Consider the following 18,293-nt stretch of genomic DNA (forward strand, 5'->3'; position numbering starts at 1 on the left):
CCTCAGAAAATTTTGGCGTCTAAATAAAACACACCCAAAAATTAAAAATTTATACCCGATTAGCCGTGAACTTGAACCCGACTTACAACCGGACTTGAACCTCCTTCTCTCTCTCTGTGTTTCAGTCCGCGCGTGGTGGTAGCGTGAAAACTAACTTGCGCAGGTGCAAGCACTTCCCTTTCATTTACGTGACATTGATTTCTCGCCCTTCTGCTTGGACTATCAAAAGAACAAACCTTTCTTTTCTTCGTTGGATTCTTTTTCTTGTTTGTTTTGCTGCTCATACTTCTATTTTGGTTATCGTCTTAAATGCAAAGCAGGCCATGAGTGACTGATGTGCCAGCTTCTAACAGACTCTTACTAGAATTATTTACACTCACGCAATTTCCAAAAGCTTCTTCTAGTGCACGGCATGCAACACTGTAGCTCTCCTGAGATAGAGTTCCTTGCACTTTGAAAATGGTGCCCGTCTCATCTTGTCTTTCCCGTTTAGGGTGACAAGCAACTGCACCTAAAACCTCACCTTGAATTTTCTTGAATACGGCATGTGTGTACAGCCCTGAGACGCTCTTCTCCAAAGGTGAAGGAGATCTCAAAGTTGGCGGTTTGTTCCATGTATCATAATCTGCTTTGGCTTCTTCATCATACCTATCCTGTAGGATTGCTTCATACTGTTTCAGGAACTCTTGAACAGTGGTCTTCTTATGCACATACTTGTCAAAAAAGGAGTTCACACTATCAGATCGCTGACCTGCAGACATCCCAGCCAAACAAACATCCCTCATGTATGTTGGTACCCACTGTTTTCGATCTTCATACAACAACTGAGTCCATCCATCCTCTTTCAGTTCAAAATTCTCAAGAATTTCCCACCATCTTTTTTCAAACTCTTCATTTGTAGATGACCTGTGGATGCACTTTTCAAATTCCGCCATAAAACTTTCATGCTGTTTAATCACATGGCCAAGATTTTCAGAAACCTTCCCCAAAATATGCCACAAACAAAAACAATGATAAGCATTTGGAAAGACCTCCACAACAACTGATTTTATCGACTTGTCATGGTCCGTGATTATTACTTTTGGAGCTTGTCCACCCATAGCTTTCAACCACGTCTGCATTAGCCAAGAAAAAGTTGATGTACTTTCATCTGATACCAAAGCACATCCTAGCAGCACGAACTGATAGTGTTGATTCACTCCAACAAATAAAGCAAGAGGCATCTTATGTTTGTTCCTAACGTAGGTAGTATCAAAAGACACTACATCACTGAAATGGATGTAGTCATGCCTACTTTTGGCATCAACCCAAAACAAACTTTTCAGCCGTTGGTCTTCTCCCAGATCTACAGCATAGAAGAAGTTGGAATTCATACTCTGCATCTGCGTGAAAAACTCAAGCAAAATCTTCAAATCTCCTGCCTCTAATGCCAAATTCCTACCTTTATCGAAAGGATTTTTGGGATCACTTTTTAGACCAACCACATTTTTGTATTCAGCAAATTGTCTAGCCATTGCAGCGTACATTTTTCTTGTCTGTTCACTGACTGCTTGAGCTGGTAAAAGCTCGTGGTTATGCTCCTTCACAAAATTATGTATAACCCATTTACCATCTGGTCTTCTCTTCACATGCATTGAAGCTTTGCAGTCTGTCTTTGAACATGATCGCCGACCAGTCGGATTTTCTGGATCTTGCTTGTTCTGTCTGGCACGTGGTCTATTATACGACTTGTCATACTCACGCTTGGTTCCATATCTAGAACAAGCAAATTTTGCATCAATAAATTCTCTCGATGTCTTTGAACGGCGGCTATTTTGGATTGCAGTGTTGAACCCCATAGACCGAGCATACTCCTGATAAAAGGAGTATGCTTCACCATGTGATTCAAATTCCATACCAAAAAGCGGCTCAAGATTCGTATCCTCTTTAAACACTACCATATCTGGTGTAGGATAATTCAAATCCCCACCATCTTCAGCGCGTACTTCATCTCTAACATCCTCAATGTTTTCACTCGCTATATCTCCATTATGCGCTTTTTCTTCATGTTCCAATAAGTTATCAATTTCATGCGGCTCTTCATCTTCTTTGCCATGCTCACCAGAAGCGGATTTTACATGTATTGTAGGTACAAACTGAACTGGATGGCACCGTTATCAGGTTGCAAGACAGCTGCCAGCAGATGGTTTGTCTCATGGTCCTTTTTGTTCGGAAACTCTCCCTCATCTATTCTTTGTTTTTGCCTTTAATATATTACGATTCACTTCACTATGCTTTTTAAATGTAGGAACTGATGAAGTCCAGAGCACATGAGATTGATAATTGTCATGTTCCTCAGCAAGAATCTGAACGGGTAATATGAAACAGCTATGTTATCCCAGAATAATGCAATAAGAGTGTGTTGATAGGTCTACAGCTTACAGTATTTTCATCCACTGGTAGTTATATCAGGGACAGTTGAACTCAATTTCTCCAATCCGTGAGGGTTATTATGGCAACCGACGGGCTACCCATGTTGGACCAAAACCTTTATTGACCTTGATTTTTCGAAAACAGAATGCAAACATTTTCTTTTGATTTCATTTAGGGACATGTTCATTCGTCACCAACAAGTATTTGTCACTTAGGGACCCAACGGGGCATGCAAGGAATGGTACTGGATTTTTCGTACATGGCATTCTATCAAGCAGTACGATTCATCACATTCAAATACTAAGGTAGCAGTACGTTGTTTTTGGCTTTGTTTTAGTTGCAGCTACAACCCAAGTTCCAGAGCACCGAACGTGCATGGCTGTTTTGAGATTAGGGGCAATCCGCAAGATACGGTGGGCATCTGAATAGCCTAATTGGACTTCTGTTTCCTATTTGACATTGGATTTTCTTTTCTGAGCTTAATGCTCTTTGGCTGAAGATGGGTGGTGCTTGAAGAGTGAAAGTAACCAAATTCACTTCTTTGAAAGTTGAGATTAATGAGTTGGGGAGGAAGGATGCAACAGAGAAGAACCAACCATGGCCATCAGGCAAATAGTGAGGTGCAGTTCTTGAGTTGGAGCAGTGGGATTCGGCTTGGGATATTATTACTTGGGATTAATAGTCGTGGTGATAGGGCAGTTGCAAGATAACCCTGTGGTGAAAAAACTAGGATTTAAGCCCGTGTGGTAAAGTCTGTTAGAATTTATGCTCAAAATTGAAAATTCCATCAATTTTCAATGTTGGACATAAATCTTAACATACTTTACCACAAGGGCTTAAATTCTAGTTTTTTTAACCACATGAACTATCTTTCAACTACCCTAAGAGACTATTAATCCAATTAAGCCTATTTTTATGCATGCACAACACTGGAATGTTGGAAGCATGGCATAATTTACAAGTGGAGGTGTTAAGATTTAGTAAAAAAATGGAAATAGTGGGTTCTTTGGGTGGTTTGCTTTTGTGTCACACTCCTTTGTTGCCCACTAAAATCAGTGAAGCACTGTTATCCAGAGCCTAACCAAACAATGAGTCAATAAATAAATGGTTTTGTGCTTCTTGTCCACTTTCTGTATGCTTTGGTGGAGAGACATTTTGGTAAAACTATCTCATTACGGCAATTTTTACATGAGATCAGATGAGATTAAAATAAAAGAGGTCATATCTCATGCTTAGATTTACTCTACAACTGACGCGACAATGTTTTACATGAGATCGGATGGAACCCAAATAAAAGAGGTTGTAATTCAAGCTGAGAGTTATTCTACAAATGATGTGATCGAATGCTCCGTCCAAATTTTTAAATCTTCTGTGAGAGAGAAATTAAACCATCCACCTTCTACTAGCCCACATCCATTTGTAAATACTAAACAGTTTACTTGGACCTTTTTCTGTTGTATGTGGCTAATGGCCCAGGCTGATATTATGTATGAACCTAAACAAAAGTCAGAAACCCAAAGGGTTTTGGAGCCTTGGCCTAGGAGGCTTCTAATTGCAAGCATCAACTTATTCAACAGGGATGGCTTTCTGGACTGACGCAAGGACTGTTGTAAGTGCACTCTCTTGTCTGCGCGACCGACGCAAGGACTTCTCGTTCAACAATAGTTGGATGAGAATGTTTTTGCTTTTGCATGTTTATTAGACCCAACCGATAAAGTTGAATTTTTTGAAAGGAGGGTAATCCTGAATGCTTGTTGGGTTTAACTCTTAAAGAATTGCCCAACATCGTCCATTTTTACCTGCTACAGAGTGCCGACGATATTATGAACAAGATATACGAGCCAAGTGTGGAGAAAAGGTGGAGAGATCAGGTTAGTAAATTACTGAATTATCTCAGGGATCATAACCAATGTTCACATACACATTGAGCTATTAAGAACTTCAAATAGCCATATAATTATGATTTATACGTATATGTGTAAATATATAGGACTCTATTTAGACATTTGAACAAGTGAATACTAGTCAAAAGGAACGTGGGGAAAACGGACATCATCTGTTTGAAATTTCATATCACTCTATTCACTACCATGGATTTATATTCTTAAATCTTAATTAATTGTTTCTATATTCCGCCTAACATGTCCTTCTTTGACTCTCCTCTCTCTCTCTCTCGCTCTCTCTCCTTCTGGTGATTGAGGCTTGAGGGGCTACATTTTTATCTGCTTGTGAGGCTGATTTATGAAGAAAGACTTGGACTTTTTTACTTAAAAGGAATAGGAAGAAAAGAGATGATAATTACCACTTTATATTTTGGACGTGTCACTTGGTCTGGAGAATAGAGGTTTTGTTAGGTTACTTTAATATCTATACTAGCAGATGAGCACACACTCTCGTGTGTGAACAATTTCATTTTATTTTTTGTTTTTTTATGAAGGAGTGTGAATAGTTTTTAAAATTTAAAATATGAAAAAATGATGGTGTGATAATTTCTCTTAATAAGTGCATATTTTATCTTAATATTACATAATTACTGTTTTGTCTTCTTTATGTAAATATTGTGTATCAAAAGTGAGGGTAAAATAGGAAAAATATGGATATGATTGTCATTTTCTCAAAGGATACAAAATTACTATTTTTCCATCATTATGTAAGTATTGTGTATCAAAAGTGAGGGCAAAATAGGGAAGAAATGGGAAAAAGATACAAAATTACTATTTTGCCCTCCTTATGTAAGTATTGTGTGTAAAAGTGAGGGCAAAATTGGAAAAAAGTGGCAAAAAGTTGACAAGGTGGGTTCTCTTAATAATAGTATAGATAATGTCTATATATAGCCAACAGGATCCTCTCCGGATCCTTTTGGTGAGGATCTTGGAAATACGTGAATTGTGTCATTTCATCGTATATCGTGTGGTTAGTTTCTGTTAAGTATTGTTTATGTTTATTTTTAAATAAAATATTTAAAATAATTTCTAACCACGCAATGTATGATAAACTAACACGATTCATAGATCCTCAGGATCCTTACAAAGAGGATCCGGCGAGGATTTGGACCCTCTATATAGGAGCCAAAATATTGTGGAGTAGCATTATCTTCCCTCCTATTACCATCCCCTTCCATCCCCTCCTCTCATACTTTTTTTGTCTTATTCTCTATATAAAAAATTCAAAACAAGATGTGACGTGGCGTAATCGCAACCGTTTAAATAGGAGGGGATGGAAGGAGAGAGAGATTAGGAGAGGAGAAAATTCTACTCCAAACATTGTTCATCCAACACATGTCGGCTTGGTTTGAACAGAATAATAGTCATTGGAATGATGAGAAGAAGAAAACTCGACATAAACAAAAGAACATTCAAAGTAGAAAAGTCTACATCCATAAACATAGGAGGAAATTGGAAAACCAATCAACGACGACTTTGGTTTGTTTATCTTTCTGTGTGGTTCATATTCTTAGTTCAAAAAATGATTGTTTCAGGACATGAGACACAAAGCCAATGCATAGAACTATATACTTTGGTCTTGAACTCCTGGAAAATTCAGAATTTTATATCGCCTTTTAAAGTGGAAAGTCTACAGCCAGCCATGGATGAATCAGATGGCTCCAATCAGCTCAAAAAAGTAAGAAAATTATCAAATGACAAGAGAAAGATGAAATACTGTTTTTCCTATTGTTTGGAGTTAATGCCATTCTGAATAATTTTCTATCTTTGGTAGATAAACATAATTACCTTTTTTCATTAAAAGTAAGAAGGCCTACATATATATATATATATATATATATATATATATATATGTTTTTTTTGTTAAACAATCAATACTAATTTATTAGATATGGAGAGATTTAGTGCAAGGTTTCTCCTTTCACCCTCACATCTTCACACGTCCCTCACCTGCGTGGAAAACACAAATTAGATGATGTGGAGTATGTGTGATCGTTAGGCTTCACACTTGGGCCAACCTATTATATTATTGTGAAGAAAGTTGTGGCTCCAACATAAAACTAAGTGGCAATATCGAGAGTAGTTCAACCTTATAAGTCCTTGCAAGGCGTTTCTCCTTTCACCGATGTAGAACTCTTTTACATTCACATTCTCACAAGAATTACACTGATTCCTGTCAAATCTTTGATTGTTAGTAAGAGAAAAATGAAAATGATACCCATTCTTTACGAATTCATTCCTCCTAAATAAACATGCCTGAAATTGTACGTCTCCACCACTTATGCTTATTAGGTTTATGATCTGGATTTATCTCAACAACAATATAAAGGATTTGGCCAAAATGTGACCTAGAGGTTCGTTGGTTTCTGCTCAACAGCTCGACTTTTATTCAGCCAACAAAAAAAAAGAGTCAAATAATGGGACAGATTGTTTCTTAATGCTTGAACTATCCAGGAACATGTATCTGCATTTTTTTAGCACAATATATAAAAAGGTACACTATTATTAGAATTAAGTTATATCAACTAGAAACTAGAAAGCACCGGAATACCTCATGCATATGCTTCAAAAGGAAATAAGGAACAAAGAAAAATGCTATTAAAAGAAATTAGGTTTCCATCCTTTTTTTTTTCCTACTCTATTGATTAAAACTTTATTCTTTTTCAATTTTTGATCAAGGTCCTTCGATTTAATAAACGTCATTAATTATTTCATAAATAAAATATTTACATGTCAAGATAATTAAATTTTATTTTTAAAAATATTCATTTAGTGTTAGAACCGTTACATTTGGTATATTTATATTTATGGCTAAACTTTTTAGCATATATTTATATTTCTAGTTTGTACCCATTTTTAATTTGCAACCTTTTTTTTTAAATTGTACCAATTTTCTTTTAAATTTTAATTTGTACCCATAATTAGTTTCTGTTTATCCCTTATTTTTTAAACTTTTATTTGTACTCATAATTTTTTTAACCTTTTATTCATACCCATAATTTATTTATAATGTACCCATTTTTCTTTACAAATGTACCACTTTCTTATATGCAAAATGTATCCTTTTTTTTTTGTAAGCACCATTTTTATGTAAAATGTACCCATTTTTTAATGTAAAATCTATTTATTTTTTTACTCTAAATGGGGGTAAGGCTAGCCGACATTCACCTCTCCCAGACCCTGCGTAACGCGGGAGCCTTGTGCACTGGGTACGACTCTAAAATGTACCATTGTTTTTTTATATATAAAATGTACCCATTGTTTTTTTATATAAAATGTACCCATTTTTTTTTATATAAAACGTGCCCCTTTTTTGTATTAAATGTATTGATTTGGTATGTAAAATGTAGCCAAATTTTATTACATACATGTACTCATGTTTTATAAAAATAAAATAAAATCCCATTTTTTTTATAATCTAGAATGCACCCATAAGCAATTATTATTATTATTTTTTTTATCAAAACCCATAAGCAATCTTGAATAATTGAATTGGTAGTGTAAATGAAAGCAAAAAAACGATTGAGTATTTATTGGTATTATTGCATCTCTTTTATTATTATGTCATTTATGTGGTAGGAGAGAGACTTCAATCAAAAACCTAAAATGCATAAGATTTGAGTTTATAACAGTTAGGAATCAAGGATCGCAACTTAACTATCCCAAAACATAATTACGGAGGGATTTGGAAGCTGGAAAGTGCTTAGTTGTTTCATTGCGGCCGCAAAGACGTCTTCCAGGTGTCACAAGTGAGGTCACCTAACTCCTCCTCCTCCTCCACCACCACCGGTCCACCACCAGTCTCTTTCTGACGTGGCCACCACCGTGCTGACTCAACCATTATCATGCTGGCGTTCGTCGAACCAGGAGTGTCTCCTGAGCATTTCTCTAGGGATCCTAGGGATCCCGCAATCTTGTCCGTTCATTTGATATCGTGCGGTCAGTTTTTGTTAGGTACTATTCATATTTGAATTTTAAAATTTAAATTTTAAATGATTTCTGACCGCACGATATAAGATGAATGGACATGATTGCGGGATCCCTAGGGAATTGCTCAGGAGACACTCCTGGTTCGGTGTTCGTCTGCCTATGTGTTGCTTCCAGGAAACTATGCACACAGTAGACGCCACTGTTCTCACTAATATGCTTTATACAAGGGGCTCTTAGAGATTAGTCCTTACTAAAGATAAGTTTTAGAAAATAACCTAAGAGGTTTTTAGTATCTAAAAAAGATCTTTTATTTAAATGCACCATGACATGTCATCTATACAAATGCCAAAGTTTTTACCACTATTTACATGTCTGCCATCTTAAATGTTAGAACTGTAACCTCAACTTTTTTGTCATCAGATTCGCAACAGTAACATTGAGAGATTTAGACAGAGAGAGCAGGGGAGCGTTTTCATTCGGTATTGAATCTGTAATCAATGAAGATTTTCAAATTTTCAAACATGCTGTCTACTCTCACACCCGTGTATTTCAGTTGTTGTAACTGTCTGGACGCTTGCTGCACGAAAATCTGTTTGAAGCTACGATTGTTCGGCTTTCCCGATTTGCTGCCTTCATCGGAACCCACGAATCCCTTGTAAGCTACTACTTGTACTGTTCTTTTTGTCGTGTATGCTATATGATGTGGAAAATGCGTTTAGTTGTCATAATTAACACACGCGGGTGTGATACTTGTATAGGTTTTACAATGCACACCATGTGTTTGTTGAAAGGCCTCTATGGAGATTTTGTATATGTTGGTTCTTGTTGCATTCTGTACTCTTTAAGGGTTGCAATGGGCAGTTAGGTACGGTTGGTTAGGTCCTCTCCAATTCGGTTAGGTCCCCTTCATTCGGTACATTCATTTAGGTACCCTTCATTAGGTACGGTTCGATGAGGGTATGGCTTGAAGGCTTTGCTGGCCGGGCAATCCCATCCTCTATTTTTTGTTAGACGGTGACTCAATTCATTAGGCTTTGCTGACTGAATTTCTAAACCCTTGGGTTGCAGCATTACACAATGATGGAATTTCTGAAGCGAAATCAAAGCCATACTTCGGTAGGTACGGTCGATTAGGTCCTCTCAATTCGGTACGTTCAGGTAGGTCCCTTTCATTAGGTACGGTTCAATGAGGGTATTAATCATGTGAACCCCAACACAAATTTGATCAAAGTTAAATCCATGCTTCAACTATTTGAAAAAAGTTAAATTGAAACATTTGAGAGAAATAAAGAACAACATTTTAGAGTTTTCAAAACTTACCCTAACTGGTCAGAATTCGTCGGAATTGGTGCTGAAAACCCGAACGAAATATAGTCTAGTATGCACGAATCACCAGTGAATAGCACAACAATTGCTTCACTTTGATTTGGATTCAAGAGTTTATATAAGAAAATTCTAAAAATCAGGATGATTATTATGAATTGATAATGAGACAATCCAACCTGATTTTCGGGATCAATATATAGAAAGGAAAGCGTGAACATCGTCATCAGCAGAGAAAAAGGGAAAAACTTCATTGAAGCCGGAGATGGAGAGATGAATCGTAACCGATGCATAGTCGACGGAGAGATGAATCGTAACGGGCAGAGACGCGGGGAATCCTCCACCACAAAACGTTTCACCACTTATCTATACCTAAGGGCAATATAGGTAAACTAAAAATATAATAAATTTGTAGAAAAATAATTAAATATGACATGGACTATATAATCTGACGTGGACATCAGTCAAATGACTATTTTAAGTTTTTAATCTTCAATACGGTATTATTGAAAAGTTAATCTTATTTAGGGATTAAATTGAAGTTTCCTATTTTTATACAATTACCTTCCAGTTAAACCTAAAAGCTAAGCTATTTTTCATTTGCCAAACATCTTTTATTTTTCCTGCCCACAGCCACCACCCTCACGTGACATATACCAAATCTCTCCCAAATCAACGGTCACGATCATCCCATAAAAGTCTTCCTTTGACCCCATTCCCACCTTTGATAAATATAGCTTACCCACCCTCTCATTCCTTCCCTCTATAACCCTAAACTCAAATTTGTTTTCCCGAATTTCTCTCTCTCTCTCTCTCTCTCTCTCTCTCTCTCTCTCTCTCTCTCTCCAATTCGACAATGAGTAGTAGTACCGGAACCATGTCCAATAACCCTAATGATCAGTGGCTCCAATTCTACACCCAAAACCTCAATTCTTCTACTCCTGCTTCAATGTTTTGCCATGATCAAGTCTCTGATGCCACCAACGTCACCACGACCACTACAACTTCATCTTTACCGGGTCATGCCGGTTCAGGTCACCCGAGCTCCAGCACCAACAACAGCTTGAGCCCAGATCAAGGCCGAGTTTCGAAGCCGGCTCGGAAAAGGTCTAGAGCCTCAAGAAGAACTCCCACCACGCTACTCAACACGGACACTACCAACTTTCGTGCCATGGTGCAGCAATTCACTGGGGGTCCTACTACGGCGTCGTTTCCCGCTGGTGCGTCGAATCTTAGCTTTGGCCTCGGCCCCACCAGGCCACAGAGCTTTGTGGTGCCTCCCGGGGCGGCGGGGTACTATCCTCTACAACCTCAGCAGCAACAACTCTTACAACAACAACAACAGCAACAATACCAACAGCGTCAGAGCCAGCAATACTTGTTTTCGCTGAACAACAACAACGACAACGTTAACGGTGGAGATCGTGGGTTTCTTGAGAGATTGTCATCAAGAGTGGGACCCACAAACATGGTGATGGGACTGTCGTCCGATCATGATCATCATGAGTTTCTGAGGGAGGGTGCGGCATCCCAAGTGCCTTCTTCTGCTAGGCCGCCCAGTTCTAATACTTCTGCCAATGAGAACAGGAGTTACATGTTTTGAGCAAATTGAGGGGACTTAAAGCTGAAAAGTTAGGTAGAGTGACTTATCTTAGGGACAAAATTCTTGACCAATGTATATATATATATAAGATCTCCATTTCTTTTGAAAAAATTGGACACGCTCCACTGTTAGATTGACTTTAATGAAATTATGTGATTGAGATTAAAACACAGGCTACACAATCTCAACTACACAATTTCATTAAAGTTAAATCCAACGGTGGGGAACGTGTCCCATTTTTTTTGAAAAAATGGAGATCCCTCCCCCTTAAGCAATTCCTATATATATATTTATCTTTTATCTTTTTCAGCGGACTCGATACCAAATGTCTTCTTTTCATATTCAATGTTGTTAATTGTTCAATTCTTAATATTTTTTTTTTAATTTTGTAATTTGATTAAGGATGCTCTAACTAGTTTTAGCTTGTTTCTTTTGCTTGCGTCAAGTTGCTGACATAAAATGCAAAGCGCCTGCGAGTGATTGGTTGTTTCAGTTGTGAGATTCAATATATAGGGTCGAAACGTTTCTAGATAGTTGAAGTACAAAACTGTACAAACCTAATAGCCACTTAGTACTACGGGGTCTAGTGGTATTACTCTTCACTTGTAAGTGAGAGGTCTTAGGTTCGATTCTCGCCAAAGACGAATTTGAACCATATTATTACTATGGCCTATTGTGGTGCTTAGCCTAACCCTCTATCTTTTAGTGTAGAATATATCGTTTTTAAAAATAAAAAAAAGTACAAAACTAATACAATTAGCTATTAATTCAGTGATACTTTTCTATAATAGGTTATGAGTTTGAATTTTCACTGTCATTTTATTTATTAATTTCATTAGATTGGATACTATATGTCAATAATTTAAAGAGACGATCAAGTAGCCCACAACTAATAAATGACATTGATAATCTCCCAATTTGCATCTTATCACCTATATACTAGCACATGTGTTAGGGTTTAAAACGAAAGATCTATGTGCAGTTAGGAGTAGAATCATTCATTATAAATAGTATTTTATTTTGTCAAATAATTTTTCGACATGATATATTCTTGTTCAACATTACATATATATATATATATGTATATATATACACTACGTATATATCAATCATTCTTGTTGGACATACTATAATTGTTGAATTTTCCAAGTTGACAAGCCGAGGGTCCCACTCCAACAACACAGATACTGTCTCCAATTTGGTAATTACCACCTGCCCAATCCGTCAGGTGTGGGGTTTTATCACAAAAGGTCTCGGTGTTAGTTAGAGCAGGGTAATCCTATTTAAATTGCTTTTCTCCTTTCCCTCTAGTTGGTGTGGGATTCAACACGCCCCAACACGTGAGACCCCATTTTTGTGGGTCACACGTGAAGATTCACACATCGGCAACCACGTGGAGTCAAGTCGGGACTCACCCATCATGCGGCCGGGGTCAATGGGGATCCACTCATCACGTGGCACTCTTGGCCTACGTGGAGCCATGTCGGGACTCACCCATCGCATGGGACCAAAGGGGACCCCCCAATCATGTGGCAGTACGAGCCTGTCCCCAAGCTCTGATACCATGTTCAATTTTCCAGGTTGACGGGCCGAGGGCCCCACTCCAACAACACCAATACTATCCTAAACTTGGTAATTACCACATGCCCAATCCGTCAGGTGTGGAGTTTTTATCACAAAGGCCTCTGTGTTAGTTAGAGTGAGGTAATCCTATTTAAATTACTTTTCTCCTTTCCCTCTAGCCGATGTGGGAATGACATTGTTGTTTTTTATTTACAAATGATAGGATAATCTACAGTAAACTCATCTAAATTACGAGGAAGGGAAATCGAACACAAAACTCAGATGTAAAGGTGAATGTTCTTAACTAATTGAGTTACGTACAAACCACTTGCTACAATACATTCTTGTTAAACACTACATATATACTATATGAATAACTATACCATATGAACGCACCCTCTCTTAATTATGACCTAAAGTAATAATGTATACTTTGATATTATTTTGTTTATATGAATAGTACTAGAAGACCACATTTTGGTACCACATTAATATATCATATAATATGGCAAGTGATGTGTACCGCGCCATGTTAATTATTGATTTTATCACACTGAACTTCTTAATTGACGCTGTATGTATGGGTAAGAGATCCTTAATGACAAAGAATATTCAACAGCTTTAATATATATATATATATATATATATATAGTCCTTCAAAGCTCGCCTAACACACTAGCTAGCTGGTAACAAATCTAAACCGCTAGCATTTTGTCCTTCAAAGCTTATATATACAGATATACACAAAGCTCGCCTAACACACTAGCTAGCTGGTAACAAATCTAAACCGCTAGCATTTTTAATTTGTTCAAAAAACAAAGGCGGCGATGGGGCGCCGTCGGAGGATGAAATGCAATTATGCAAGAGTCCCATCACTTCCATGCATAGAAATATAATAACATCCAAATAGCCCAAAAGTTATGACCAAAATAATTATTCTTAATTAATAGATATATAATAACATCCACATAGCCCAAAAGTTATGACCAAAATAATTATTCTTAATTAATTTTCTTGTTTTCACGTTTCCAGAAATAAAATTAGTACTGGGAAAAAGAATTTGCACATGGTGATCAAGAAACAAGGAATGTGTTTAAGAATTTTAAAATTTCACTAAATGCATGGGTGATCGAGAATTGAAGAATGTGTTTAAGAAACTATAATTACTAAAATAACGAAAAGTGTATAATACGTGAAAAATACGAGGTATAACTTTGCTAAAAAAATTAAAGAGGAAATTGTAGCAATGGTCTCTCAACTTTAACTTAATTGAAGTAATGGTCCATCAACTAAAAATTCATGATCATTGGTCCCTTAACTCATCAAAACGTGAATTTATGGTCATTTTTTGTCAACTCCGTTAGAACTTCTATCAAAATGAGTTATGTGTCACACACGTGAGGTTGAATTAAGGGGCAAATATGGAAAACCAAATGAGAAAAATTGGAGGAGCAGTCCCTCAATTTTAACCCAATTGGATTAGTAGTCCCTTAACTTTAACTCAATTAGAGCAATGGTCCCTCAACTTTAACCTAGTTATAGTAATGGTCCTTCCAATATGGCTCATTTTGACGAAATTTTGAACGAGTTGACAAAAAGGACCATAGCTGCACATTTTGATGAGTTAAGGGACCAATGGTTATGACTTTTTAGTTGAGGGGCCATTGTTTCAATTGGGTTGAAGTTAAGGAACCATTGCTACAATTTTCTCAAAATTGAAATATTCGGCTTGACATTGTTTAAAATACTTTTTTTTTAAATATGTTAAAAATATAAATAAAAAAACATAAATTTATATGCTTTATAAAAAAAATGTGTCAAAATAACGCGTAATAAACCTGAAAATACGTGTATAGTACTTTATATGTGTCAAAAAATGTGACAAACTCAGGACCACTTCTATTGATTTCAAATCCCAGTGATCAAAGCAATGAGTTATGCAAATCTCAGGAACTATCTTAGTTAAAAATCCTTAAAAGAAAGAAAAGAGCACTGTAATCTGCAAAATCTTTTCTTCTTTCAAAAAGCGGGAACGGGAGTGGCGCATCCGGCGCTTCTTGAGTTGAGAGCGACTGTTGTTTTTGAGAGAGAAATGGAGAGGGAAGAGGGGGTGAATGCGAGCTCATCAAGGGACCCAATTGGCGTAAAAGGCAAGAAATTGTAAACTTTTACGAAGTCAAATATATGCCCTAATCTTTGCTTATTTGAATTTAAGTGGGTGCCTTCTGATTCACCAAAGATTACATTAATCTTTGATTGGTTTATCTTAGTTTCATTCGTCCCGGGAGCATCATTAGCACAACCTCAACTTTCAAACTTGTTCTACTTGTTCTTGAGGCCATGTCAAACACGTGGATTTGTATAATATTGATTATCCACTCTGACTTCGTGGTATGTTATGAGAAATATTAAAGTTTGATTATATATATTGAGATCACTTTCAACGGTGGGGTTAAAGAATTTTTTACCGAATGAGTTAGCTTAAAGATTTAAATCTTTATAAACAAGGAAACTTGATACTGTATTTTTCACAGTATCAGCAAGCTTAAGAAATTTTTCACAAGGTGAGCCAAGAATTTTTGTTATTAAATTGTTGACCCTAAAAACTACCAAGCCTACGTGGCGCGCAGGCCGAGTAATCTATAAGCTTAATACGTCCTTCGGTTGAATGCGGGGCGTGCCAACTCGTTGGTCGAGCTCGGCCGAGGAGTAAAATTTGTTGATGTTGTGTTGGGTGCGCGGCTGACTTCCGCGTCTTGCTATTGCGACCGAGGAAGAAACACGTCTCGGCCTCTTGGGTTCTCGAACTTGAAGACAAGGCTACTATTCTTACGAAGTTCACGAATTGTCATCGTTGGATTCGGTCACAGTGATGGTATTCGTCAGAGTAAACTCACGCCGAATCGACACCAAAGTGTAAGGGCACAAATACTCAAAGCGGATATAAGTCTTAATAGTGAACGTGGTTCGACCGTCTGAATGCCAAACTCTAAATCCCACTTAAGAGTATCCAATCATAAAATAACTCGGCGTGCAATGCACCGAGCTCAGTAAGCTGTAACACCTCACTTCATCGAGAAGGCTAATGAGATGACCTCGATCAATAAGGATTCAGAAACCCTTCTCGACCGAGACTTGGATAGGTAACCAACCGCCCTCGTCGCAGTGCTGTTGATGCCAATGGAAGATGTTGCGAGATCGGCTGATTCTACGGCGACAGAGCTATCTATGCTGACTGAAGATATCACCGGTTGCTTTCACAGTGCTGTTGATGCCAACGGAAGATGTGTCAGCGAAAAGAGAATAAAAAATCTCAAAGTTGTTGAGAGAGTTTGCACAGGGCAGGTGTGTTTTGAATTAGAGAGGCTTGAACAATGCATAACCTCCTCTATTTATAGCATCAAATACCCCCTGAGTAAAGTTAATCCGAGTAGTTAAACCCTACTCGGATTAGGACTTCTTCTTCTAGTCAAACACCATCTCGAGCACTCCTACTCCCATCAGGATTTTGAACCTAACCTTTCTATCAGGCCGTATTCAAAATGTTTCTCGACCTCCTCATCTAACCGGGACTCCTTATCACATCAGGATTTCTGTTAAACGCAGAATTTCCACGCCTCTTCCTTATCCAGGCCGCTATTTTTCTCAATGGGGCTCGATCGACTCTAATTAAGCGGCCCATGAACAAGACGACCACTAACAATAAATCCTTCCGGGCCGAGAATGATTCCACACTCGGCCCAAACCAATATTTTGGGCCTAAACATTGGCCCCTCGTTTCTGAGGTTTTCGACCTAAATTCTCTGGTCGAGCTCCGACCTTGAAGAAGTGAAACTAATACTCAGAATCCAAATACTCTGTTTCCAAGGCGCATTTATGGAGCACGATTGCACGATCTTAATCCTGCTGAACAATCCACCACGTGGCATCCTTTAACACGGCTGACCCCTAATAGTGCCGTTTAAAGCGTGCGGCTCACTGAACCGTCTTACCATCATGACCTTGTTGCTGAAACAACCATGCCACCTTGATTCGCGAACCATTCAACATCGTGCAGACGCCAAAACATCTTTCACCATAAATCTCGCCGCCACATGCAATCGTGCGCTCCCCAAAACACGAAACCCTCGGTCTTCTTAACTAGATTCTCTGAATGTTCGTAATGATTAGCAAATTCTTCGGTCGATTTTACCCTTCATTTTGAATTTCAAACGATTGCCCTTCCTTCCACAATTCTATAAATACCGAAATTCCCTCATTTATACTTTACACTTTCAAATTCTCTGAAATTTCTTGCCATCGCTCTCCAGTGATTCCCTTTCTTCTAGATCTTCGTCTTCAAATCCCCAACCCAGAAAACTCTTCTCGTGTCACATCTTCAACCCACTTACAATGGCCTCCTTCATCTCCAAGCTTTCCAAGGAATGTGACCAATGCCAGAAAATTATTGATCGAAGTTCGATCAAAACCATATGTTTTGAAAGTGACATGAGCACCCCTCATCAAATCCTTGGTCCTCTCTTCAAAGTGGCGGTACCACCAACCATCATTGAACTTCTCAATGAGCACTGCCTATCACCCTTGCTGCAAGGGTTTGAATGGTCGAAATGGGACCTGGCAAGGCCTCAAGGTTCATGGCCCTCGACCATCACAACCTGGGCAGCCTGGGTCATACGAATGGAAAAATTCTTCAGCGAGCAATGGAAAGCCCTAGGCATCTACGACCCCATTCACCTCTCATCCCTGGAAGTCGTCCTGGACAAGGAGCTCCTCCTAGCAGCCTTATGTTTCTGGTGTTCGGCCACCAACACCATGGTCCTCCCTCTCGGCCCCATTGGTCTCACCATCCTTGACATTACTGCTATCTTGGGGACTTCCCCGACTAGAATCCCAATTGACGCCGCCCTTTCCGGGTACCTGTCGAACCTTGACCTGAAGGCGCTTTTCGACAAACGGGCCTTTGAAACGCTGAATGGTGAAGGCCAAACACCCTAAAAAAAAGAGGTTCACAAACTTCAGAAGAACTTCTTTAACTATAACACCCTCTATCTCCATTTTACCGGCCGAGAAGAAGAGGCTCTGCGAGAAGGGGAACATGAGGCTTTCCTCTTTTATTGGTATAACAAATTTATCTGTTGTACCAAATCCAACAAGTGTCTGGTTGAGAACACGCCAGTGGCCGAAGCCCTAGCTAGCGATCATACTCTGGCCATTAGCCCGACCATTCTCGCACATCTCCTACGCTGCTTGGCCGAGACGACCCTAGATAAGGTTGACCCGTACTAGAATGGTCACCTCTGGGTCTTCCAACTCTGGCTGCAGGTCTACTTCACCCCTCTTCGGCCAACGATTGCTGATTTCTCACCACGGAAGCGCTCGACCTTCATCTGGCTTCTCGGCCAACACCCATTCACCAAGCTGAAGAGGTGTTCAGATACTTTTTCGCTCACGACGACCTTTCTAACGACGAGCTCCTGATCTGTCGTTGTCGAGAATACCCTTCGTCGATCAGGCTTCCT

The 18,293-nt window shown here is 38.5% G+C and overlaps 2 protein-coding genes and 1 long non-coding RNA gene across 3 annotated transcripts; 2 read left to right on the forward strand and 1 right to left on the reverse strand.

Moving 5' to 3' along the window:
- Positions 1 to 305: 305 nt before the first annotated feature.
- LOC126633782 (protein FAR-RED ELONGATED HYPOCOTYL 3-like) lies at positions 306 to 2,108 on the reverse strand (the record flags this gene model as incomplete). The annotated part of the gene is made up of 1 exon (XM_050304338.1): positions 306 to 2,108. A coding segment is annotated over one exon (1,803 nt), but the record flags the coding sequence as incomplete, so codon positions are not given.
- Positions 2,109 to 8,517: 6,409 nt separating this feature from the next.
- LOC126634207 (uncharacterized) lies at positions 8,518 to 9,098 on the forward strand. Its single transcript, XR_007627248.1, has 2 exons — positions 8,518 to 8,940; positions 9,044 to 9,098. It is a non-coding gene; the product is annotated as an uncharacterized LOC126634207 (long non-coding RNA).
- A 1,232-nt stretch (positions 9,099 to 10,330) lies between these two features.
- On the forward strand, positions 10,331 to 11,612 carry LOC126634206 (VQ motif-containing protein 22-like). The gene has a single exon (XM_050304701.1). It carries the CDS (start codon positions 10,465 to 10,467, stop codon positions 11,209 to 11,211), a length of 747 nt encoding a protein of 248 aa, XP_050160658.1. The 5' UTR covers positions 10,331 to 10,464; the 3' UTR covers positions 11,212 to 11,612.
- Positions 11,613 to 18,293: the final 6,681 nt, after the last annotated feature.

Source organism: Malus sylvestris, chromosome 9, assembly GCF_916048215.2.
Source record: "Malus sylvestris chromosome 9, drMalSylv7.2, whole genome shotgun sequence".
Lineage (NCBI taxonomy): Eukaryota > Viridiplantae > Streptophyta > Magnoliopsida > Rosales > Rosaceae > Malus > Malus sylvestris.

Coding starts and splice junctions, on each gene's coding strand:
- LOC126634206 (XM_050304701.1), top strand. CDS start 10,465: ATGAGTAGTAGTACCGGAACCATGTCCAATAACCCTAATGATCAGTGG.